At 36.0% G+C, this 25,612-nt stretch overlaps 3 protein-coding genes and 1 long non-coding RNA gene across 4 annotated transcripts; 1 reads left to right on the forward strand and 3 right to left on the reverse strand.

Moving 5' to 3' along the window:
- On the reverse strand, positions 270 to 5,395 carry LOC109715782. Its single transcript, XM_020240950.1, has 8 exons — positions 4,766 to 5,395; positions 3,751 to 3,882; positions 3,189 to 3,312; positions 2,028 to 2,431; positions 1,794 to 1,870; positions 1,542 to 1,677; positions 935 to 1,138; positions 270 to 647 (listed from the first exon to the last, which is right to left on the reverse strand). The coding sequence occupies exons 1-8, from the start codon at positions 5,216 to 5,218 to the stop codon at positions 588 to 590; spliced, it is 1,590 nt and encodes a 529-aa protein (XP_020096539.1). The 5' UTR covers positions 5,219 to 5,395; the 3' UTR covers positions 270 to 587.
- Positions 5,673 to 6,418, forward strand: LOC109715682. Its single transcript, XR_002217729.1, has 3 exons — positions 5,673 to 5,788; positions 6,071 to 6,172; positions 6,252 to 6,418. It is a non-coding gene; the product is annotated as an uncharacterized LOC109715682 (long non-coding RNA).
- On the reverse strand, positions 7,722 to 11,519 carry LOC109714813 (probable aquaporin TIP3-1). The gene is made up of 4 exons (XM_020239519.1): positions 11,387 to 11,519; positions 10,474 to 10,638; positions 8,744 to 8,826; positions 7,722 to 8,117 (listed from the first exon to the last, which is right to left on the reverse strand). Exons 1-4 carry the CDS (start codon positions 11,517 to 11,519, stop codon positions 7,722 to 7,724), a joined length of 777 nt encoding a protein of 258 aa, XP_020095108.1.
- Positions 12,351 to 16,378, reverse strand: LOC109715879. The gene is made up of 6 exons (XM_020241100.1): positions 15,800 to 16,378; positions 15,051 to 15,149; positions 14,573 to 14,750; positions 13,257 to 13,354; positions 12,805 to 12,866; positions 12,351 to 12,726 (listed from the first exon to the last, which is right to left on the reverse strand). The coding sequence occupies exons 1-6, from the start codon at positions 16,292 to 16,294 to the stop codon at positions 12,576 to 12,578; spliced, it is 1,083 nt and encodes a 360-aa protein (XP_020096689.1). The 5' UTR covers positions 16,295 to 16,378; the 3' UTR covers positions 12,351 to 12,575.

The raw sequence follows: 25,612 nt of genomic DNA on the forward strand, positions 1-25,612 counted from the left end.
ACGAAATGCATGAGATGATTATAGCAGTGCATGATGTGGAATTTTGCTGAGGGTCTTTATATACATTTCTCCCTTTTTTTTTGGTCTGTATTCTTTTTTACACAATCTTTTTGTGTTTTAAAAGTAAAAAAAAATAATAATAATAAGACTAGTATTAAAAAAAAAGAAGATACCTTTCAAATGAATAGAGTGAAAATCTTATATTTACCTATAGGCATACAGGTAGCATTGCTCATCTTCAAATATTTCCAATGATAATGCAAAAACTGTTATAAAAAGAAACACAGTATACGGATTAAAACTCTCTTTTCTACATTTAATTTACGACAACAATAACAAAAAATGTAATGTAAAATTGTACATCAAAAGCTCAAAAGATGGATACAACAAGAGACCTTTTCTTAAAGGAAATACAAAGCTTTAACCACTCAAAACATTCCTTTTGTGGCTTTGCTCTTAAATAGGGAACCATCTGAGAGGTGGTCTACGAGTCCCGCACCAGATTATGCGGTCAAATGAATCACAAGGTCCATGTGCAAAGCCATTAACATCTATGAATTTGGATCAACTTAGTTGTTTGAAGTGGTTCAGTCGTTAAGCTTGCACACTGATATAAATTTCTGAACCGCGTTATGGTACTGGGTTCCCTGCATGATGTCAATAAGAAGTTGATGTGTGTTAAAAAGCTATCGATATTTCTAAAAGAATAGGGCTAGATTGCTGATTCAGTAAGACACTTCGGCGACTTTTCCTATGCCATGCGCTTGTATAGTTCATTAAAACAATTTACTAAAATCTTGGCCTGTAGTCATTTTTAGACAGCATGAACTGTCGTTGGGAAGTACATAATGCAATTAGACGATTTAAAGAACCGACGAATGGATTCAAGAAAAGGAGTGATAATAACTATGAAAAAAATAATAATTAGGAGTACCTCCCAGTAAAGTTGGCTGCAATCGGTACATTTCCAGAACTCCAAATTTCGGTTAAAGAGACATGGAGGGATGACTTGGAACCCTTTCGAAGCTTCAATAGCTTCCTCGATAGTCAAGGGCTTCTGAATGAAGTTCCCATTGCATTTCGTACATCTCGACATGAGTTGGTCTTCTGAGATCTTCAACTGGAAGGTCTCAATCACCTGAAACAGCTAAACCAGATTAAACAGGCTTCATGAAAACATCGACTTCTTACCTCTAAAAGAAATGAATATCTTAAACAGCTACGAAGGCTTTACTTTTGTGCAGGTGTGGGTGTGTTTGTGTGGCTGTGGGCTTTTTACTTCAAATGGAAATGCATATCTTAACAACTATTAAGGCCTTGCATGTGTGTGTGTGCGTGCACTTGAATTTGTTCTGGTGCAATACTTTCCGAGCCAAAGTTTAAACAATATATTAGCCACCAGATCAAAGGAAAACTTGCGGTTTACTAATGAGAGATCTAACATTTCTTTGATATCCCTTCAAGTATAACAAAGGATATCGAGGTTAAAAAGCAAACTAATGAAGGTCAAAATACAGTTCAGAAACTGCCCACCAGCGTACCTCAACTAGCTGGTCATTCTTGAGAAGACTCTTTATTTTATATACTTGATTCCCTATCAAATACTGATATTTCAAGAGCTTGACATCTCGTGTTAGGAGTACCCTTTTCTCCTTGTATGCTTGATTAAGTAACTGCCTACGAATAACCAAACAAAATTCAGCAATGAATAAGAAGCACTTTTTAGTTTTATCAAAGAAAATTGTGAGTCAACAGATAAGCAAGCAAATTGTTCTTGCTTGTATAGTGCAAACCTTGGTTCAGGTTTTTTCGAAGATGGAATAGCAGCATCAATTCCGACACATCGCAAATGCTTGGCTAGACCTTCCACCTGAGATATCACTTTAAATTATAACGGCAATTTAACTTAACAAAGATTTGTACATAGTACAGATTTCAAATACTCCATCAAATGGTAACTCAACAAAAACATGGCAGCTAATTGGTATTTAAGTTAATGTAGGAGCATATGAACAAAAAACTCTCACCATTACATCACACAAAAACTTTGGGCATCCGTCCCCACCAACAAAAGGATCCCATGGTGGAGGGCCCTGCCAGTCACTGTTGTCGAGTAGTTGCTCTTTGGATTTTATATTTGTGTGCAACTGCTCTTTTCCTCTTCGTCTTGAGGGTCTAGGTTTCTTATCTGAATCTTTCAATACAATCATCTCACCATACTTCCTGATAACGTGTGTAATGCAATCTCCGTCAAAAGCGTATGAGGTGGGCAGTGTCATAGAATGGATTGAAAGATTCCCATCAGATTCAAAAGAATCTATGGTGTCTATACCATTTTCAAAAATATTTGATAATTTTGATTCCTCGATGGTTTTATCGAGTTTAGCAGCTAAAGTGGATGCATTTCCTCTAGGGCTGGCTAGATATTTACCTGCAATAATCATTAAAAAGTTATTTTGGGAAACAGAAGGAAATGAATCTACAAATTAACATGCATTTGTATGATGAAATATGATGACGATGAGAGTTGAATTGGAGAATATTTGATTCTGAATAATTTATCTTTCAGTAGTTTCACTAGACTTAAAAAGAAGTCCATAAAACTTGATGAAATCAGTAAAAAATTATGTACATTTGTCAGATCTAAGTATTCAAAACTTCATTTGTACAATTGCTTGACGAAATTTGATAAAGAAAAGTTCATTTTAGTGATACTACATTTTCCCAGAATTTTTCATAAAATTTGATGAGTTCACAAGCTTGACGAGTTTAATGACAAATAACATGTCAGTAAAATCTTTGTTCATGCATCTGCATAGGACAAATGGGGTTAATTTTGAGAGGTTTTTGTTTTTCCTAACTTTCAAGCCTCAATTAATCAAATTCCATGTAATATTGTCACTTGTTCACTATAAACATGGAAAATGGCAAAAACATAACAGAGTAATTTGCAAATATCCTCCTACCTACTGGAAGTCATATAAGAAACTATAATGATAATATCAAAAAATTAATGAACAGAAATATCATATTACTATTACATTATCAGTTAGCAGACTTGTCTAATTGTTAGAACAAGTTCAAAAAATTACGAAGCTAGAAAGAGAAGGTATGTTAGGAAATTACAGGAAGGTTGATGGAGATATATACACAACAAAGAAAAAGTTCCAAACTTCCAGCAAATATACCGTCAGTGAACACTTTTTGTTCAAAGAGAGAAAATATTTCGAGCAAGTAATATGCATCAGCTGCAGCATAGAGTATCTGCTCTTCGCTTAAAGGCCGGCATGACCAGTCACTACATTGGAGTTCCTGCACCAAAATAAATATGTAAGGAAAAACCATTGCATTCAATAGTCCTTACTACATTATATCGTCATTTCTACGGCCGATGCTGCAATTATGATAGATTGATAAGAATAACTGTCACAATAACTCAGATATGAAGCTTATTTGAATAGATCTGCAATTTATTGAGCAGACGGAATTTTTTTTTCTTTATCTGAAAAAAGCTCTGAAAGACACAATAGAAAATTCTAGCTTATAATGAGATGAAAATGTAAGAATAGGGGAAAACAAATTCAACATACAACGGTCTATCGGAGTACATGACAAAAAGACACACGATACACAGATAGATAAACAATAGAGCAGGGATAAATAACATGAGATTCATTTTCTTAGAACATATAAGATCTTGAATTCTTGATACAATAGAGATAGAAAGAGTAATGGGATCAAAACCAGAACCTTAGATAGAGAAATGCCCAACAGTTCCGCACAAACAGTTGCCAAGCTTTTAGTCTCCTTTGGAAGCTTTCTTCCCATATTTTGACTATTTAGATGATGGTAAATGGTGGTAACATCCAGGAAGGGCTCCACCTGATAAATGCATCACACACACACATCACACACACACACACACACACACACACACACNAGATGATGGTAAATGGTGGTAACATCCAGGAAGGGCTCCACCTGATAAATGCATCACACACACACATCACACACACACAAAAAAAAAAAAAAAAAAAAAAAAAAAATCATCTCTAAAGCCATTAATTTGTGGAAACTGTAAAGAAGAATGAAAGATTACGGCACTTTTTTGTCTTCTAATTTCAGCATTGCAGTGATACAACTATTTTATCAAAAAAGAAAAATAAACATACATGGACTTAATTCAAACTCATGTGCACACTAACTGCAAAACACTAGTAACGAACAATTTTGTGTAAAATAATGATACATTTTTATACTTGACACAAACAGCAATTGCAAACTACAATTATCAATTCATGTGAAAAAAATTAGGTAGATTACAGACTTCTAACAAGCACTGTAATCTGCAATCACCTTTGTTTCAAATAAGCCACTGATCTTTAATTTGTTTCAACTAGTGTTTTATTTTAATTAGACCGCTACATCAAACTTCATTCGATTTTTTCTCTTATAAAAATAGATGGTGTGATAACTAATTCAGTGGCCAACATATGAACAAAGGGCAGGGCAATGACTCGTTGGTTAAGTATCTCACAACTACTACTATAGTTCAATCAACACATCAGCACTAAAATATGATTCGACAGTTAAATCAGTAGTCCCATCATTTTCATCATATTATCATCTCCAAGAGATGATACAGCAGCTAAATCAACCAACACCAAATCTCCGTGCTCTCATTAGAAAACTATAATAAAATTAAAAAAGGGGAAGTTTTGTGACATAAATGAAATATTTCTAAGATCAGTAATGGATAATTCACCCTATCAAATCCAGGATCGCAACCATGGGAGGAGAAGGTGGAGGAGAGGTAGACGAGGTCCTGCTTGAACCGGAACCCTAGCTTGAGCACCTCCGGCGACTCGAACAGCTCCCTCAGGGGTTCCCACAGCGCCTCCGCCGCCACCGCGAGCAGGTCCACGATGAACACCGGCGACGACGATCCCCCTCCTCCACCTTCTCCGGCGACGGCGCGGCACGCGATCTGGAGCAGGGTGACGGGAGGGAACAACGAGGAGGAGGACGAGGGCGAGGGATCCGCGGAGGAGGAGGAGGAGGGGCGGGAGCGGCGGGGCTTCCACTCGGCGTCGAGGGCGACGGCGCGGGAGCGGCGGAGGGTGCGGCGGAGGAGGGCGAACTCCGGCGAGGCGGCGGAGGCCACCATGTGGATCTCGAAGGGATGAGGAGGCGAGGGCGCATCCCTGGCCATGGCCATGGCGATGGCGATGGTGGGGGAAAATGGTTTTAGGGTTTCGGATTTGATTTGTTTCGGATTTTGAATACAATAAATTAAAAAAATGTGTTTAAGGAGTCGGCAATTGGCGGGGGAAAGGATGTGGACGAGTCGGCGGTTGACGAGATGGGCGCTAAAGAAAGAAAGCAAATAACTCTCTATAATTTGGTGTAGGTGAATGGAAGCCGAAACCAAATCCGCAATAATTCAATACATAAAACATTTATGGTATTTTTCATACGCAGATTAAATAATATATTTAATCTTTTCAAATTTAAAATTTAAGTTGACATGTTTTAAAATTTATGGAACCTAAATTGTGCCATACAAAACACAGACTCCCCAGATAAAAAAATTGTTTCATAAAAGGAGGAATTATAAGATTAGAAAAAAAAAAAAGAAGGAAAAACTCNTTTTTTTCCCCTTTGTTATTCATTTATTTGAACTGTTTCCCTTCATTTTGTGCAGTCAAGAGTTGTACAATGTGCAGTTGGTGAACGGTCCTATCATATTTTTATCAGCTATGTGCTGGTGCTACCTTGCCTCTCAGAGGTACAAAATATAAATTTCTAACTTTTGCCTTCCTATGGTTGTTACTTCTATTGTCTAGATCAAATCATTTGACATCACTAACTCTTGATGTGAGCTTAACTTCTCCAGTTTGTAAGTTCCTCTTTTTTTTTCTCACCTGCATCTTAAGTACGAATTAGGAAATGTCATTGTTAAGGCACCTCAATTCTTTTGTTCTTTGATAGTCATGTCTGCAATTTGTGTTCTGTTGTTATGATTTTCTAGCGACCTCTTAAATTAGTGTTTCTGTTTCTTGTAAAACAGAGACTAAATTTGAGGAATGCTGATGAATATAAATATCTGAAGCAGAGCAGTTGCTATTCAGTAACTGGTGTTAATGATTCTACAATGTTTCACACTGTGATGGTATATCCGTAATTGCCTCAGAAAATTGTGTTTTTATTTTATGTATTATGCACTTTCATACTAATTTTTTTTTCTCCAGGAAGCAATGGATGTTGTCCATATCAGCAAAGAAGATCAAGAAAATGTATTTGCAATGCTTGCCGCAGTTCTATGGTTGGGAAACATTTCCTTTACAGTGATTGACAATGAAAACCATGTTGAAGTTGTTGCTGATGAAGGTAAACATTTTAGACTTGCCATGATCAATCTGTGAGATCAGATATTATAAATCTATGATCTTTGTTACATTATTAATGCTTTTTTCCTTCTTTCAAAAGACTAGAATGAGGCCCAGTTTGGGCATACCCAAGCCCAAGCAAAACTGAATAGGTAAGTTTTAGTTTTGGGTTATACTACTAAAGCGTAGCCTTGCAATGGAGAAATCCGGGCTTTAGGGCTTGGACCGTTCTACAGCTTAATTATTAAATTCTCTAGAGGACCTATGCTTTAGGGATTGGCCTGAGTTTAAGAGCTCCTTGAAATTCCATACCTTGATTTTTCTCTTTCTTTGGCTTTCTTTTCTTGTAGTAAGAAAATACTTGTGTAATTCCATACCTTGATTTTACCGTATATTATAAAAAATAATACTGTGCTGCTATTTGATTTCTACTTCTCTTTTCTACGGAGCACAATGGAGCTGACCAGGGCAATCTATTTGATTTCTACTTGTTAGGTACCGTCATGTTTAAGTCCACTTATTGTGTTTAACGGCTTATTTGGATGATCATCCAGAGAGCAGTAGACTTATTATTTGTCATAATCAAATCAGTTTATCATTGTAATCCGCTTGACATACTTAAAACTAAATCGAATCTCCTATATATGACTTTTTTTAAAGAAAAAAATTTCTCACGTATTTTTAGTTTTGTAGGAGATACAAGGTTGGTCCTTGAGTGTTTAGCTGTAATTGGCAAATATTTTTTTTTACTTTTAGTTAGTTTTGTAGTTTTTTTTTTGAAACAAATTTAATCTCGTATTTGGTGAACTATTTGAATAGATAGGCTCTTCCCCGAATATTATTCGAGTCTAGTCTTCTTATCTGCTCTTAGTTAGAAAAGTTTTTTAATGATTTATTTTGAAATATAAGTCACTTTTATGTAAGAGCTGTTCTAGTAGATAGTGATGCATGGAATTGCCAATTTAATTAATCCTAATCCAACTGNGAATTATAAGATTAGAAAAAAAAAAAAGAAGGAAAAACTCTAATACAAGGGGTTAGATAGGTTCACATTTATTTTATTATCTCACATACAAATAAACAACACCACACTCTTTTAAACAACAAAAGGAAACAAACTACAATTTGCATCATTGTACTATTTCAATATTGCAACTTAATTTGCAAACTTCTAACTCGAACAAATTTATAATTCTCTAGCTTTTTCGTAAAATCACAATTTAGAATAGCGTTCTAAGACGGAAGTATTTAAGTAAAGAGTTCAGAGACTAAGTTGCAACATAAAAAATAGTACAAGAACTGTTCGATACAATTTATACCAATCTATGTATTCTAGTAGTCTTCTGGGGACAATGGCTGGCGAGTGAGCTGCGATGGCGCCGTGTCGGCGGCCAGAATCACGAGAAACTCGTAGACGAGCCCGGCAAGGGCTGCGCCGACGAACGGGCCGACCCAGTAGATCCAGTGGTGCCACCACCGCCACCCGACGAGCGCCGGCCCGAACGCCCGTGCCAGGTTCATGGCGGCACCGTCAAAGGGCCCGCCGGCCAGGATGTTGGCGCCGACCATGAAGCCGATCGCCAGCGGCGCGACGGTGGCGATGTGGCCGCGCTTCGGGTCGATGGCGGTGGCGTAGACCGTGTAGACCAGCCCGAACGTCATGACGACCTCGAGGAGCACCGCGTGCCACTCGCCGACCCCCGACGCCACCGAAAAGCCCAGCGGCCGCTGTAATATATTACAAAAATATATATAGATATGCAATGAAGACTGACAACAATTCAAAACTAGAGCAATGCTAGTACTACAACTACTTTTTCGCTATAATTTTACAACCTTTTAGTTTATACTAAAATTTTTTTTAAAAAAATTTGAGAATAGGATTAATAGTTTGATCGTAGGGAAAAACAGACAGAACTCTTTCGAACTACGTCCGAACTACAGACCATTTCGAATTGGCTATCTAAACTTTTAAATAGTAAAATTAATCAAAATTTTAAAATATTAAATATCCAAATCTAGGTGGTCGTAGTTCAAAAAAAAATTGATTTATTTTTATCTTAATAATAATAATACTATAACCTGTATTTACTTGTAACTTAGCATTTGTGCCCAATTTATTATTTCAATTTGGTCCTCAATATGAGAACATCGAATCCATCGTTCATGATCATCATGCATTGTAAAACTAAAAAATCTTAAAGCAAGATGAATGGTGGATTTGTCCCTAGCTCTAACTATTCTACATATATACGGTTTAAACTCCAAAGAAACCAATCATACAATTATGCTTTTTGGTAGATTTTATAGAGCGTGCAAATTAAACAGTAGTTGAAAATTGATCAATTTATTACCATGCCTCCGGTTGTTATCCTTAAGAGGAGGGAGGCGACGACGGCGCCGAGGAGCTGCGCAGCCCAGTACAGGAGGGCGTCGACGAGCACTACACCAAAATTGCCCTTTAGCGGTAATTTAATAGCGGCCATTATTGGACAGCCGTTAATACTTTTTATCAATATGTTTTAGCGGCAATTATTTTAAATAGCCGTTAATTTTATATTAAATATATTTATTTGACCACTAATATAATCCTAACCCTAAGTCTAATTCGAACCAAAACAAACCGAAGCACGCCTCCCACCCTAACCCTGTTCGCTCCCCACCCCATTCGCGCCCCACGCGGAGCTCGACCTCGATCGAGCTCTCCTCTCTCATCCCTCTCTCATCCCTCGATCGACCTCGATCGAGCTCTCCTTCACCTCTCCTCTCTCATCCCTCTCCTTCACCTCTCTGAGCTCTCCTCCTAAATCGCCGTCGACCTCGCGTGCACCGGCGCAACGTCGCCGTCGACCATCTCGATCGAGCGCAGCCACATCGCCGGGTTCATCGGCACCCACACCGTGCTCCAGCTCCTCAACGAGGGTTTTAGCGTCCACATCATCGACAACCTCGACAACTCCATCGCCAAGGCCGTGGATCGGGTTAGGTCTCTCGTGGGACCTGAGCGATCGCGCAATCTCCATTTGTAGGTAGTGAGCATTTTGTACGAGGGTTTTTCTTCGTAATTTTTATGATTCTCTTCATATTTTCTTAATTTTTGAGATAATGCGTTGTGCGTGTTGAGATTATGGAAGCAATAAGCAATCAAAAGTTCTATATTTTCAGCTACGGAACTGAATGTGCTGTCATACTTATCAAAGAGTTTGGTTGATTTCTTCTTGGGCATAATAAGTTTCATTGCATTTCTTTTAGCCCAATTTCTTACGTTATATACGATACATTGTGAATTTAACTTTTGATTTTGGTAAACTTAAGTTGTCATTGATATCTGTCGCCACCCTAATTCCACTGTTATTCAGCAAGCAACGAAGCCTATTGTTATGAATGCTAAGAAAGCTTGTTCACTACATGGAGAAATTCACATTTTTCTGTTCCGTTGCCGTCTTATATAGCTTTTGCTGAAGTTATAAATTGCATCTCCCTCGACTTCAACTGCATTTCTATCTCTTTAAAAAACTTCACACCTTTTATCACGTTATGACTTAATTTGTCAGAATGCAAAGCTCTGACTCCTTTTATGGTGTTGCATCTGATTCCTTTTTATGGGGGTTTTATTTTCCGCGGACATGTGAGTTTTCAAAAACTATTTCTTACGGCACCATTCTTTGGAACTCTTTTGCTCTGTCCTATTTGAAGTCAAACATCACTATCTTGCCATCCACAGGTTCCTGTTTCTCTAATTTGCTCGATTGAGTGTTTAGATTTCACCTTATTATTCAAAGGTCAACTCTCTTCTCTCTTCCATTAGGTTCTTTTCATATATAGATATATATCTAGAGAGAGAGATAGTGTGTGTGTCTTAGGNTTGCATACTATTTAGCGGCATTTATAATAGTCGTTATTGTATAATATTTAGCGGCATTTATTTAGATTTTTACCGACCGCCGGAATAAATGCCGCTAAAACTTTTAGCGACCCTGCTAATAGCGGCAATTGTTAAAATTGCCACAAAATATTTTAGCGGCAATTGTAATTGCCGCTAATTTAAAAAATAATTGCCGCTAAAAAGTAATTTTGTTGTAGTGGAGGGAGATGCGGCCGCCAACGAGGGCACCGAAGGTGACGGCCGGGTTGACGTGGCCGCCTGAGATGTTGATGGCAACCGCCACGGCGACGAACAACGCTAGCGCATGCGCGATAGCCACCACCGCCAGCCCGCCGGCCGTAGACGTGTCTCTGTACAGCTTCTCTACAACCAACATACAACCTTACAAACTGTTAAATTATACGAAACAATGATAATTTTTAAAAAACTTAAGCTATTATAAAACAGTATTCATAATATTTAAATTCAACACTTTTTCTATCATACATGAGTTCAAGACTTAGGCTCAAGACGTAAACAAATTAAACCGGAGAAAACTAAATAACTGGACGAAACTTACATTTTCTTTCTGCTCTGACACTGTGTTAAACTATATAAAAAATCGTTTTTTTCTAATAGCTTAACACAAATCATACTTAACTAATTCCATATTTATAGCTTGATGCCAATCTTTACAGCAACCTTTGCTAATCCTCATTTTATTTTTTTTCATATTTTTCTATATCAATGTTATCAAAGTTAATCCTAAACAAATTAAACCTCTATTAATCCTTAATCAAAAGAGTTTAAATTTTATCCTTGTTATATTACTTCTGCACTCTGATTTAATATAGACAAATAATCTTAGACTATTTCTGAATTATTATTTTGATTATTATTTTATCTCATTTGTATCACAAATTCCACAAGCTACATATATTAGGAGACGCTTTAACCCCATTAGGATATCCTTGCATTTAGTACTAATTAACATGAAATTTTTTTAAGAAAAATTGACTAATTTTATTGGCTAATCAAGTCTCAAATCTTTTGAAATTGTGGATAACAATGCATGCATGCATGCATGCTTGGTGCAAAAGTTGTAGCATGCATGCACGGGGCGTGCACATACCGAGGGCGAGGACGGAGCCCTCGGCGGCGAAGACGAAGATGGCGGTGGCGACGAACTCGGAGAGGGCGGCGCGAATGGCGTCCGCCCGGACGGCGTCCTCCGCCCGACCTAAAGCGAACCGGCGCGGCGGCATCACACTCTGGATCACTCTGTGTGTATGTACTTCTAGTTAGCCACAATTCTAGCTAGTTATACAGCTGTGCACAGCGCTTTTGTTCGATCTCTCTGCTTCCTCACTCTTTCAGTTGGGCTTCTTTAAGAAGCTGCTCAATTTTGCTCAGTTACGTACGAGGGAGGAGGGGGGGAGAGGGGAGTGGCACGTTTAGAGAGAGGTGGTGGGATGTGCATGGGTGCAACCGCTTCAAGCTTGTGTTCTTATCTCCAGGTTTATTTTGTATTATTATTTGTAATGAATTGATTATGAAATATTATCTTTTATAATTTTTTTCTTTTTTTTTTGAGATAGGTAGCGCGCTATTCGTTTCGTTTATTTCATTGAAAAATAAACTTAGCTAAAAATATGAATCAACTATTCTTCGAAATTAAAACCTCGGATACCAACCACCAAATCATTTGTCACTTGCTCTGGGAAAGATAGGTTATACTTTATAAATTGTTGAGAAAAGTTCGTTTCATAATAGAAGATGACGCTATAGCAGAAGCTTATTCAGCATCGAGACTCACAAATGATGTTTACATTACAGCTTTGGTGAAAAGCTACGTAAATAATAAGCATGTAGTGATGTACGATGGTGAGTGGCACCACATTATCTAGACTTTTCATTAATCACATTTATTTCTCATCAAATTTATCCTTATAAAATTATAGTATTTCCTTAAAAAAATTAATTAGCTTGAGACATCACGATGTAACAATCTTACTGTTGCATAAAAGACATAATTATTTTTTACGGTCCAATTGAAAAACGGGTCCTTAACCACGTCTCACATGACAAACATCTCATATATAGTGACCTCAGAAGAGGCTGAATCACACCATTAAAATGAAACTGCATATATTGGCTCAAAAAAGCAATTTACAAAACCCGTAATATGTCGATTTGTTCTTTTTCCTCTCTCAATGGATTTACGGAACAAATAAAAGGGAAAGGAGGAGTTCGATGCCTGGAACCACTTTCTGCTCTGCCTATTAACTAATTTTCGATAAAATTTGTTCGACTTGAACACTTTATTCTTCGGATTTCAAGTCATCATCACCTGAAGCAGCCAAAGAACCTTCTTCACTTTCTTCCGTTTCGGAATCGTCGACCATCTTCTTAATCGACTCGACATCGTCAATCTCAGAAAGGGTGTGAATTCGAAGGGTGTTCGCATCCTCACTGTTCCAAAGTGAAAGTGAAAAATGAATAACATATGTTTGAGAGAGAGACAGAGATGCAACTCGGTTAGTGTCGTACTCTGTTACTCCGAAAATTTCTTTGATTATCAACGAGCTGTCTCGCGAGCAGAACTCCGGAAGCTGGAGTAAGATACAAGAAGTAAGTCAATATGGCAAGCAAAATAGTATATGCGCATCACAACATAATATGGCATGATTTCACTTTACTATCCCGCGGTTTAAAAACAAATCACTTTTCGTCCCCCGTGGTTTATTGATTTTCTGCAAGGGCATGCTGTTAAAATGCCACTAAAAAGGGTAGCATAGTGCGGCGTTGTGAACCACAATGTAACAAATCAAACTAAATGTAAGGGTGCATAGCAAAGTCCAAACTTTTTGAAGTTCAAGAAACCTTTTTAGAATGGACTAAAATTCAACTGATGTCTGTACATTTTTACACAACATGTATCCGTCTTTTGCAGAATCACTACAACATGAGGGAAGCTCTATATATGAGAAAAATAGGCTCACCTCAGATAGATAAAGGATCTTCCCAAACAGGGCTTGCACAGCAAGCTTTCGCTTAAAACCTTTCTCTGTAAATCCTGAAAGGTCCATAACTACCGGCCCTGAAAAACCAAAATTGATAACTAAAATATGAGATTTTACAAAATTCATAGGCAGGAATATTTCTTCACTGTTTGAGGCTCTTAAGCTGTAGTAGTTCAAAATTAGATGGATTGCATTTTGTGCCATTTCACAAGTTTAGATGGTAATAAGCACAAAAGGATAACGAGACCAAAGATGGAATAAGTAGATCTAAAGTTTCTTAAATAAAACTTTGATACACAAAATGATATGACAGGATTGTATTCAACATTCTTTCAAAGAGGAACTAGACATTAGGAAAAAAAATTTAAAAAAGAAAAATAGCACATAATACAACATGAAAAAGAAATTCTCGAATGATAAGTGTCTTATGGTACAAAGCACTTATAATTAAACTGATTCTCCTTCATATAAAGTTTAGTTCGTCTAAGTTTACATCATAATAGCAAATTTTCTACAATTTCGTCTGCTGATTGTATAATAAAATTAACCATGAATAAGTGCATGAAAGGAGAAGAATGAAGTAGAAGAGAATCAAGCAGGCAAAAGTAGACTTTTATGTTGAGGAACTCCATTTCCAGCATTTCGGCAGAGTAAAACAGTGTTGTTTAAATAGTTTTGTTTAATCACATTCTGGTTGTAATTGAATTTGACTGACGGTTTAAGATCGTATTCGTCCATTCTTGTAACCCAAACATGACCATTTGGAACAAGACTTACACATGATTCAATCATCATTACCATTGTCGCACATTTAGAAATTAGAAGGGAAATGAGAATGACTAACTAAGAAGTTATTCTTTGCCTACTTCACATATAGTTGATCAGCAATAGATGGAGACAAGCCATCCTTCTTGCCCAGCCACTCGCTACCCTACTCCCTTTCTTGGGACGAGGCCATGTAAATATGACAGCCTCAAGCCCTATGACTTCCATTTATAAAGTCCAAAAAGTACAAAAAAGAAAAAACTCATTTTATCAACAAAGTAAGATTCAGAACATTATCCCTAGTGGTCGCTATATAAATTGATAGAATTACCTGTAACTAGAAAATAGTTAGAAGTTTGTTCAGCAAACCACAGGGATAACTGTAAGTAATAACTATATACAATATACCTAGTTTGAACTTGTCAAATTTCAAAAGTTGCATCACAGGACAAGCATTTCTTGAAAAGTTTCTATAACTAAAGAATATTTAACCACATGAGTGCTGGCAAAACATAGATAGCGATAATTACCTTTCTCCTTAACAATTCGCCTTGCAGTCTCATTTAAAACTTCTGCAACCTGGGCATCTTCCAGCATCGATGCCTTTCGAAGATGTATGAGATCGACAACCACATCAGGATTGAATGGTTTCTCATTCAAAGTGTATCTGATGTACTTTCTTAAAAGGTCGTCCATAGTAAAACCTGTCTGAACACAATTACAATACGGCATTAGCTGTTAAAGTAGCTGGAGGGCACAACGAACTACAGGTTTTCTCCTTCCATATATCTATACCATCCATATAATGATCAATAGCTGATGAAACTGTACTGTACTATTGAATACTAAATCATTGAAAGTCCTAGCTTTGATACTTCATACTACTAGTATTAACACCTTAATGAAATCCTCAATTTTTGCCAACAAAGTTCAAAGATAAAAAATGATAACTCTTTTGTACTACATTACTTGGAAAGTAAAAGGGAAAAAAAAGCAACTAATCAATACCTTTTGCATAAGCCCTATAAGAGCTGAATGAGTTACATCTTCCTTGCCCTTTGAGAACAACTCGTCTATCGATTTCAACAAGAACGCATTTTTATTCACCTGCAATATGTTTAAGAACAAATCATTTCTACTACACGAATGTACAAGAAGAAAGCCCCTGATACTAGTCCCAAACTTCATCCATTGAATTTTTATTTTTGGGTAAATTACACCTTTCATCACTGAATTTATCATTGCTTTTCATTAGATAACCAAGCCTCATTATTTTCTTTTCCTTTTTTCAGTTAAGGCATTCAGCTTCAAATTCTGTTTCAATCGGGTTACTCCATTAAACTCCATTCTTGACGTGAACATCTAATTTACTATCAATATAAGACATAACACTAAATTTTCGGTTAATATAACTGCTATATCATCTTGAGACTATAATTATTCATCACATCATCTAGGTGAGTTGCCAATTGAATCAGAAATCACAGAGACGAATTAGTAACTATGTTGCCATCTCAATAGCGACGTGGATCGACTCAGCATTCACTCTTCATCGTTTTGTTAGAAAAACTATATGGAGTTTAATGAAGTAACCTATTGAAACATTAGCCGAAACAATAGATATTTGGTCCCCTAATGAAGTTTCATCATAGGTTCATGATGAATGCCATAACTTGCCTTAGATTTTGGGAAAGTAATAGTAAAATTCAATAGAAACGATAAACTAAAGAATCAAAACCCTAATTCAGGTACAGTACCAGTCTCTTGCGCTTGGCATTTGGTGACGTGAACTTCCGAACGGTCTTCACAAATGCGAAGACGAAGGAGAGCCCGACGTAGGCGAGGGGCACGGCGAGGAGCCACGGCACGGGGCTATGCCCAACCCTAGGCCCGGGTATGGCCTGGGTCACCGTCCCGGTGAACTCCACGAGATCCAGCGCCTTCTCCTGGATCCACGGGAGCTCCTCCTCCACCTCCTCCACCTCCTCCGCCCCCGCCTTTGCCGGAGAAGAAGAAGACGCCGCCTGGGTCGACTCCTTAGGGTTCTTCGACTGTTGCGGCGGCTCGGGGTCGTTCTCCCTCCCCCTGGCGCGGGCGAGTACAAGGGGGGAGTGTCTTGGGGCGAGGGGGCGAGGGGGGAGAGAGAGGAAGGGGGTGCGGAGGGGGAGGTTGGGACCTCGGCGGAGCGCGGCGGCGCCGTCACCGGAGATGGAGGAGAGGGGGAGGAGGAGGGAGGAGGAGGACGACGCCATGAGAGGAGCAGCGAAGCTTCCTAGGGCTTATCGAACTGCCCCTGCTATATATCGTATTAGCGTATGAACTCTACTCCTACGATCGCCGAAAAAATTTTAAAAAAAGATAAATATGCATAGAAAATATATATATATGCATAGAAAATATATATATATATATATATATATATATATATATATATAAATTTTGACCTCTTATGATTCAACTATTCAATTTTTAAAAAAATTAATTTGGACATCTAATTTTTCAATTTTTTTTATGAAATAAGCCATTTGGTGGCTTTGGCACAATTTTTAAACCTATTACTTACTTTAATTATATTGTAGTTGCATCAATAATGTAAATTATGCTAATCAGCTTTGTAAAATTAAATGATGCATTCAATTTTAAAATTTAAGAGCTATTAAAATGGATCGAATCTATTGAATTAAAAGATTGGATAACTAATTAAAATTTTAAAATATAAGATAGTTGAATTAAAATGGGTCATTGCTTAAGCATCTACTAACTAGCGATTTTATAGGCATGTGTCTGGCAACAAAATCACAATTCATATATTAAATTTTAATTTTGTGAATTTAAGGTGGTGAATTGTAATTTGCGAAAATTAGCTTGTTTTTGCATGCTCTATAATCTATAATTTTTTAGGGGGTTGACACTACAAATAAAAATTGAATCAAGCTAACCAAAAGTTTGAGGATACCTAAAAAATATATATTTTAGATTAGATCTATCTATATAACTTACTCATATCTAAATTTAAACTTGAAACTCACCTCTGAAAAATATACTACTATGAGACTTCAACTATTTAAATTTATATCTATCCGACTATCTGATTATCTTTACATTATCTAATTTTGTCTGATATACTTTTTTCAAATTTTAATTTTATTATAAATCAAAGAAAATTTAAATTATTCATTGTAATCAACTGTGCGTACTAGACGAAAATTGTTACCAAGATACGTGGAGACCACCTAAAGGTCCTCAACTATAGGCAACTCTGAAATCGCCCCCTAATTAAATTATTTTCCTTTTTCCACCTGAACTTCTTTTGGCTGGCTCTGATACCACTTGTCACGGGGTTAGCATTTTCGCCTCAAAATCCCCGCGCGGCGCTCAAGTGTCGCACACTCGAGCCAGCCTTCTCGAGTCCCTTACACGGACAAGTCTCCCAGACTTAACAGCGGAATACCAATCCAAGCATTTTGCCAAGCTTGCTCCTCCCCGAGACTTGCAGCCCGACCCTTCGCCTGTAATCGAACCCCTCATCGGACTCCTCGAGTTCCCAACGAGCAACCCCAATATCGAGGTTGGCCACCAAGCTAGGTGCATCCTGTTTTGTCAACCAAACCCTCCTCGAGAGTGCTCTGTAGCCGAATGCCTTGTTGCCTCTCTCGCCAGCCCAAGGACATTACAAGTTCTCCCCCAACCTGTACAATATTTTTTGTCACAAATTTAGCACATAATATCATATTAATTAATAATTAATAACTACCAAAATTATTAACTTAATTAAGTATAAAATCTAAAATAAAAAAAAGGGAAGTTCAGGAGTCTCAGTTTTACAAATAGTAGTTTAGAGCCTAGTTCGAAAGTCGCTATTGTTGAGGGGTCTCCATACACTTTTACCTAAATTTATTTGAGAACATCGCTAACCTTTGTCTAACGATGTTAAACAGAGACCATCGCTCCCCATATATAAAAATTAAAACCCTGAAACCCACCACCACGTATTGTAAACACTAAACCCACTGAAGCAGCTCACCACCCTGGTCCCTCTCCCTCTCGCTCTGCGCTCTTCTTCTCGTTCGCTCCCCCTCTTCATCCTCGCTCTTCATCTTTCTGTCTGTTTGATTCTCGCGCTATTCCGATGAGGTGAGATAGGTTAATTTGTTGTAATAATTCTTGTTCTTATTTCATTATTATTTCTTTTTTTCTTTGGACGACGAATTAATCCGCAATGTGAACAAGAAATCCGAATTATTGTTTTCAGCTTCTGATTTATTCACCTGGTATTGTGCAGAATTTGTTGTAATAATTCTTGTTCTTATTTCATTTTGGTTTTTTTTTTTCTTTGGACAAATTTTTTTTTGAGTAAACAAGGATAAACCCTATTTGGGTTGGGTCTCATATAATGCGAACTAAGCAAACTAAGCAGCCTGATTTATTCACCTGGTATTGTGTAGAATTTGGTGTAATAATTCTTGTTCGTATTTCATTTTTGTTTCTTTTTTTTTTTGGACGATTTTTTTTTGAGTAAACAAGGATAAACCCTATTTGGGTTGGGTCTCATATAACGCGAACTAAGCAAACTAAGCAGCCTGATTTATTCACCTGGTATTGTGAAAAATTTGTTGTAATAATTCTTATTCTTATTTCATTTTTGTTTCTTTTTTTCTTTGGACGAATTTCTTTTTGAGTAAACAGGGATAAACCCTATTTGGGTTGGCTCTCATATAACGCAAACTAAGCAAAATACATCTTCACGAATTTTTCTTTGGACGAATTGATCCGCAATGCCAACAATAAATCTGAATTATAGTTTTCAGTTTCTGATTTATTCGGCTGATTTATTCACTTGGTATTGTGCAGAATTTGTTGTAATAATTCTTGTTCTTATTTCTCCGCAATGCGAACAATTTATCTGAATTATTATTTTCAGTTTCTGATATATTCGCCTGATTTATTCACCTGGTATTGTGCAGAATTTGTTGTAATAATTCTTGTTCTTATTTCATTTTTGTTTCTTTTTTTGTTTGAACGAATTGATCCGCAATGCGAACAATAAATCTGAATTATTGTTTTCAGTTTCTGATTTATTCACCTCGTATTGTGCAGAGTTTCTTCTAACAAAGAGGCAGGTTAATTTGTTGTGATAATTCTTGTTCTTATTTCATTTTTGTTTCCACTCAAAAGAAAACGCTCACCTCGAATCTTCCTTTATTTGTAGCAGTTCATTTTGTTGGATTTGGAACCTCTCGAGAATATTTATTGCCTCAGCTTTTTGCAATTTTGAATTTTTATTATTTGTGCTGCGTACTAGTGTCTGCTGCTCTTCTTCTTTGTCTTTTTTGTTTCTTTAAATCAAAGTTTGACTGATGGCCAGTTTCTTAAAAATCCGATGCCCTCTACGTCTAATTTGTACTACTAATGACATCTCCCTAAGAGTGAAATTTAGAAATGACTATTTTCTTACAAAGACTGAAATTTTGTACACATGTGCATTCTTAGCATACACATGTTACATTCTTTATGTTTTACTTAGCTTTGTTAAATTTTTTTAACTCTGTCAAATTTTTGTAATGGAATTTCTATTATGTGAAAGTTTATGTTTCTTCTGAACATTTGATAGTGTTGCACTTCGATTCCTCTAATTCATCTGGCATGTTTTTTGTTCTTATGATTTTGTTAAAACTAACTACTTCGACATGCTAGTATATTGTCCTTTAAATGACTTCGAGGGCATTTTGACAACTCTTTGATCTTTGATACTATTTTGCCAAGGTCTTTAATAAATATCTTGTGTATATATAATATAAATAGAATTAATTGTTATATTAACATAGCTCTCTGCACCATAAGCTTGTTTCCTAAAATCCTCCTAACAAATTCGATTAGCTTTAAATTGGAGCTTCTTCTGTTTTTGGTCCTGAAAGATCTTTCGAGGTTCCTGCTGCAACAAAAAGTTCAGACTCTTTTCGGAAGCTTCTGTAGTTAGGAGGTTCAATTTTTAGATGATTGACTTCACTTCTATAGCAAAATGCGTAGCAAGATTTCCCAAAAAGGAAAAGGAAAATCTTATTCTAGATTCAGCATTGTGGTATTGGTCTATCACAACCACATTAAGGTAGAAAGTAAAATTTCGCTCGCAATTAAATTTGATAGTTAATATAATTTTAGTAAGAAAAATTATCTTTATTTATAGTCGAATAGATAAATATAACGATGTTGCTAATAGATAAATATAACGATATTGCCCGGGAGGCAATAAATTCAAAAGTAATCGCAGTTACGAACAGATAGCTTACCAGAGTCAGTCATGCATAAAATAGGTGATAAAATTTTGGCACTGGATTGTAAAACGCCACAAAAATTTAAGGTTGAAGTGGAAAGGAATACTTCTCTCGCTATTATGTTTCGAACTATTATGTTTCTAACAATTATTCTTGCTTGCTTGTAAAAGAAAAAATAGCGGTAAAAGAAGGTTGGTAACTTTTTTATGCCACCAATTAATATTTATGACTGATAATGACATCCTAAGATCATAATTTGAGCAGCCGTGCTTATTCTCAAAAAAAATATGTGGATTAAGATAAATGATTAATGATAATCTCTCATATCTTTATGCATATTTGGTAATAAATGATATTTTGCCCCTTTATAAAAAATATTCTTTATTTGGTAACGAATATATCAACAAAATATTTTTTATGCTTTTTTGCTGAAAAGAGGTGAAGACTTGGTCCTCGGGTGACACTGACGCGAATTCTAAGGTTATAAACAAACTCATACTGGAAGTTCAGGAACTCTCTATAGAACATAGCAATCTAAATTTTCTCATAAAAAGGGGAGCACCTTAATCACGATTTCGTTGTATAATTCATGATTTATAGAGAGGTATCTTGATCGAGTTTCGAACACTACATCGACCACCGCAAGTATGTGTCCCTCATGATGCCACTTCTCAGGTCAACAACAACGGACCGCAGCAAGCACCAATGGCGACGACAACAGCAGCAATAATGAGCAATGCACTAGAAGCAAGCAAATTGATTCTAAAATTATAAACAATAATTTTTTTATAAAAAAATTTCGGTAAGAAAAAAAAAATTATGTTTGTAATCCTTGATCTGAAGGAAAAATTAATTTTTCGTTAATATTTATTTGGTTAACTGCTTGTTTTCGTTTTTCTCTTTTTTCTGTTTTTTTAGATAAATCTTTTTTTTCTTTTTTTCTTTTTTTCCTTTTCTGTTTCTCTTCCCATCTGAGAGGTGGTTCATCCCCTCTGTGTGTCTGACCCTTTTTGCTTGAATCTGAACGAATTGGGCGTGGGTGGTTTTTATTTTCTCAGGTGATGTTTTTCTTTTTTTTCCTTAGTTTAGTTTTGCATACTATATAAACAAGAGGTCTAATTAAGTCACCAAACTTCAATTTATTCCAATTTGATATACTAAACTTCAAATTTTTTTTTTGTTTCAATTTTAGTTACTATTTTTAATAGGAGAATCACATAGCAATTAATTTTGTAAATTATTATGTTGTCATTCGTCGAATTTGAGGCGATAGCTAATTCACTTGAAACATCAATTTGAATAAGTTAAAAGTTTCGGTAATTTAACGGCGACTTCGAATTAAGTTTAGTGGTTATTGGTGTAGTTCATCTTGAACTTATGGTTTCTGTTTAGGGTTTGGAACTTGCTCACAAGCTGTTTGATGCAATGTCAACAAAAAATTAGATTGAATCAGCTATTGCTTTGAGCTTGTGAATTCTTTGAGGATCATCTAGGGTTTCCATTTTTTAGTTGCAGTTATCTTTGCAAAGATATTTCCAGTTTTAAGAGCTACTTCCTAAACTCAACTGCCTTAAGATGTTAAGGGTGCATTTCTCTGTTATCCTGATTCCCGCATATTTTTTTTAATAAAAAAAAAAATTCAAGGGTCATTTGTTATATGGTTGTTGAGAATCATAAGAGTATTTAAGTAGTCTTAATTTTTGAAGTAGTTGAAATTTATTATCTTGAGAAAAAAATCATGATACTCTTGATCACCATTGTAACACTATTTATCCCCATTTAACTTGTTTCGACATTCGAACAGGCTCTAATAATTTTTTACTCATTTGCAGAAGTTTGATAGTGTGGAAAGCTTGCTGGAGTATTTCGACGACCTAGACATCGACACATCTGATTTAGGGATAATCCGAGAGGAGAATAATGGAATTATGAGCAATAATTCTGTTATAGCTGAAGCTGGGAACAATGGAACCTACTATATGGTCCTATCCGACGACAACGGAACGATGAAAAACAATCTCAGTATCATTATGAACGAGAAGAATGGAATGATGACTAACAACAATACTGCGATGGTTGTACATCAGAACAATGGGGTGGCAAATAATCATGGCGGTATTGTCATGGTTGAGAACAACAAAGAGACTAGGAGCGTTGCTCCTATCATTCCCTTGAGTAATCCCAGCAACAAGCATGTTGAGCCAGTGCACAACTTTAGTCGTGAAAATCCGGCGGTCGTGCGTTGGTCCCGAGAAGAAGAGTCTATCTTGATGGAAAAGCTTGCTGAGTAAGTCCATAGTTGGCTTCCTAACATCATCCTTTGGTGATGTTCGTCATTTTCGTTTATCTCCCACAAATATGTCTTCTTCTTCATACTGCCAATCTGTGTTTAAATGCTTTACTCCTGCCTAAAGCGAACAAATTCAAATATAGATGGTTGACTTGGAAATTATAACTTAGATTTTGCGTTCTACGTGCAATATTCCACCTCACGGAAGAGTATTATAATGCTGGCTCTAATTGAATTTTAATTTGTAGTAGCTTCTGGAATGATATATGGAGAGCCCACACTTCCTTCCGAACTCTTTACCCCAACGTCTATGTTAATGTCGTGAACAAAAATCTTAAGGGAAAGGACCCCTAGTTACCGGGGCGACATCAACCTTATTTCGCAACTAAAAGAGTCAATTTTCGCGATCTCTCTATATAACAAGAAAGATGAGGTTTGGTGGAGGCGGACTCAGTTTGAAGAGTTTACGGTCAAATTGCTCTAGGTGGAGTAAAACGATATGAACTTTATTCGAATATGGACGATTAAATACCCCTTGAAAGTTAAGATCTTCTATGGTTAGTACTAAGAAGGAAGGTGCTCACTACGGACACAACCTTCGAAAACGTGAGTGGAGTGGCGAGGAACGCTATGTTTTTCGCTTGAATGAGGGTAAGACTATGGATCACCTCTTTATGGGAATTGAATGTATTAGAGCGCTACTGTAGGGTTTCCTCCCAAATAGCTCAGTACTTCAAAAATGCACTTCTGCCGATTTGCTTTGGGAAGCGAGTAGAGATAAAGGAGGAGAGCACCGGCACGAAGGGAGTTAGCAACAATCGCCGTACCATGGTGGGTAGTTTGGCTAGAGTGGTCTTTCGTTTGGTTCGGGTATAAATAAGAACTGGTTATATCGAGAATAGGTATAAGAATAGATTTTCGTAGGAACAAGAGTATTTTTTTATTTGGATGAAAATGGGAGTATGAGCTGGAACTAGAAAAATTATGTTTGGATGAAAATCTTTGTATCAGGTGAAATAATTGGTAGTTATAGATAGAAAATAGTGATTTCGCCCCTATAATTGAATTTAACATTTAAAACTAATAATTTTAAATTAAAAGTTTTAACCTTTAAATTTTAAAATTTGAAATTAAAATTAAAACTTATAATTTTCAAAATTTAAATTTTAAATATCAAATTTAAAATTTAAAATCAAATTTAAATTTGAAAGATATAAAATATTAAATTTTAAATTTTAAATCTAAAAAGTTAAATTTAAAATTTAAAAATAATAAATATCAAATTTATAATATAAATATTAAAATTTATAATTTACAATTATAAATTTAAATTTTTTAAAAATAAATTATAAATTTTAGAAATTTAAATTAAAAATCACTCTCTCTCTCTCTCTCTATATATATCCGGGAGCGGGTGGAACAAGTGTTCCAACCCTCCCAAATTGTGTTTGGGTACAAAGTTATCCCCCCTCTTGTACCTAATTCAAATAGGGTGTTAGAATACCAAATATTCAGTGCATGTCTTAGTAACGGAGATAGGCTTGCTTAGACATATTTGGGATTTACTTTGCTAGTTTTTTTTTTGGATATTGAGGCCCAATTGCCTTAATTTGTAGTCCAGTTCATCCTCCTAATGAATGAAGCGAATTTTTATCTCGATTTTTAGTCTAGAAAAGTATGACCAAATGACAGATTTTTTGGCAATCACTGTAACTACTGGACATTATCGAGATTGAATAGATTTTTGCCTCATGATCTGAAGAGGCTCTACTTTGCTAGAGAGAGTTCGAACAATTTGTTTACATAATACGTATCTGAGATTTTGCACGCTTCTCGAGACTTCTATATTATGGAAGGTGTTCATATATCAAAATTTTTAAAAAACCTAAAAAATAAAATAGAAATAAAAAACCTTTTTTTTTTTTTGTACCATCCAAATTAATACGCATATATAGAAAATTAATTTTCTTTTTCTGTCGAACCAAACAACTGAAGCTAAAAAGTTTCTTTTCTAGAAGAACTTTTCCTGAAAACAGTTTTCTACTGTTTTTCAAGGAACCAAACATGCCCTGCTGCACTTGCAATTTAAATCAACAACATTTTTTTCTCCTACATTTGTAGAGGTTCTGAGATTTAACTTAGGGTGTGTTTGATTCTTCGTAAAAATAGTCAAAAAAAACTCTTTTTTATCCGAAAATTATTCTTGCTAAGAGATCTTTGATTCATTTGTCTTCTAAATAGCGTATGATTTATATGTTTTTTTTTTTTTTTCCATCAAGACTGCAGTTGCCTTGAATGAAATAGTGGCATGCTACTTTTTCTCAAAAAAAATATTTTTGTTCGTTTGTTTAGCAGTAAAATTGCTTTTCTCGTAAATTTTTTTTACATATTTAAGGGAAAAACTGGGCTTTTTCTATTTCCGCTAAAACTCGGCAAAAAAACGAAAAAGCCCTCTGCGTAACATGCAACCTTTCTCTTAAAAAAAAAAGAAAAAAAGAAAAAAAAGAAGAGAGAGAGAAAAAAGAAAAAAAAAAAACTCCGCGTGTTCACGCCAAAAAAATTACGCGGTCCGCCCACAAAGAAACCAAATGTGTTAACGAGTGCAACTACAAATACTAGTGATTACTGCATAGACCAGGTGTATTCATATATGTACACCATATTTTCATCTATTTTTTTAAAAAAAATATATTAGTCTATTTCATTTCTTATACAGCAGTTTTTTTAAAAAAATTTAAAATTTGGAGCATGGTGCGTAGGTTCATGGGTGCACGGGTGCACAATTTTTTTTTTCGCGAGTATATATATATATATATATCATGTTGAACGGTGCCGATCGTCGATTTGAAGGCTCCATCATCAAAAATAAATAGGTGGCAAAAGTGCCGATTTGCTATCAATAGTATTCTAGCTCTATTATATATATATATATGGGTCCGGCTACTATACTATTATGAGCACGATCGCCCTCGTACTCATAAGTTGTTTTCGATGATAGAGCTTCCGAA

The sequence above is a fragment of the Ananas comosus genome, linkage group 9 (assembly GCF_001540865.1).
Source record: "Ananas comosus cultivar F153 linkage group 9, ASM154086v1, whole genome shotgun sequence".
Taxonomy (NCBI): domain Eukaryota; kingdom Viridiplantae; phylum Streptophyta; class Magnoliopsida; order Poales; family Bromeliaceae; genus Ananas; species Ananas comosus.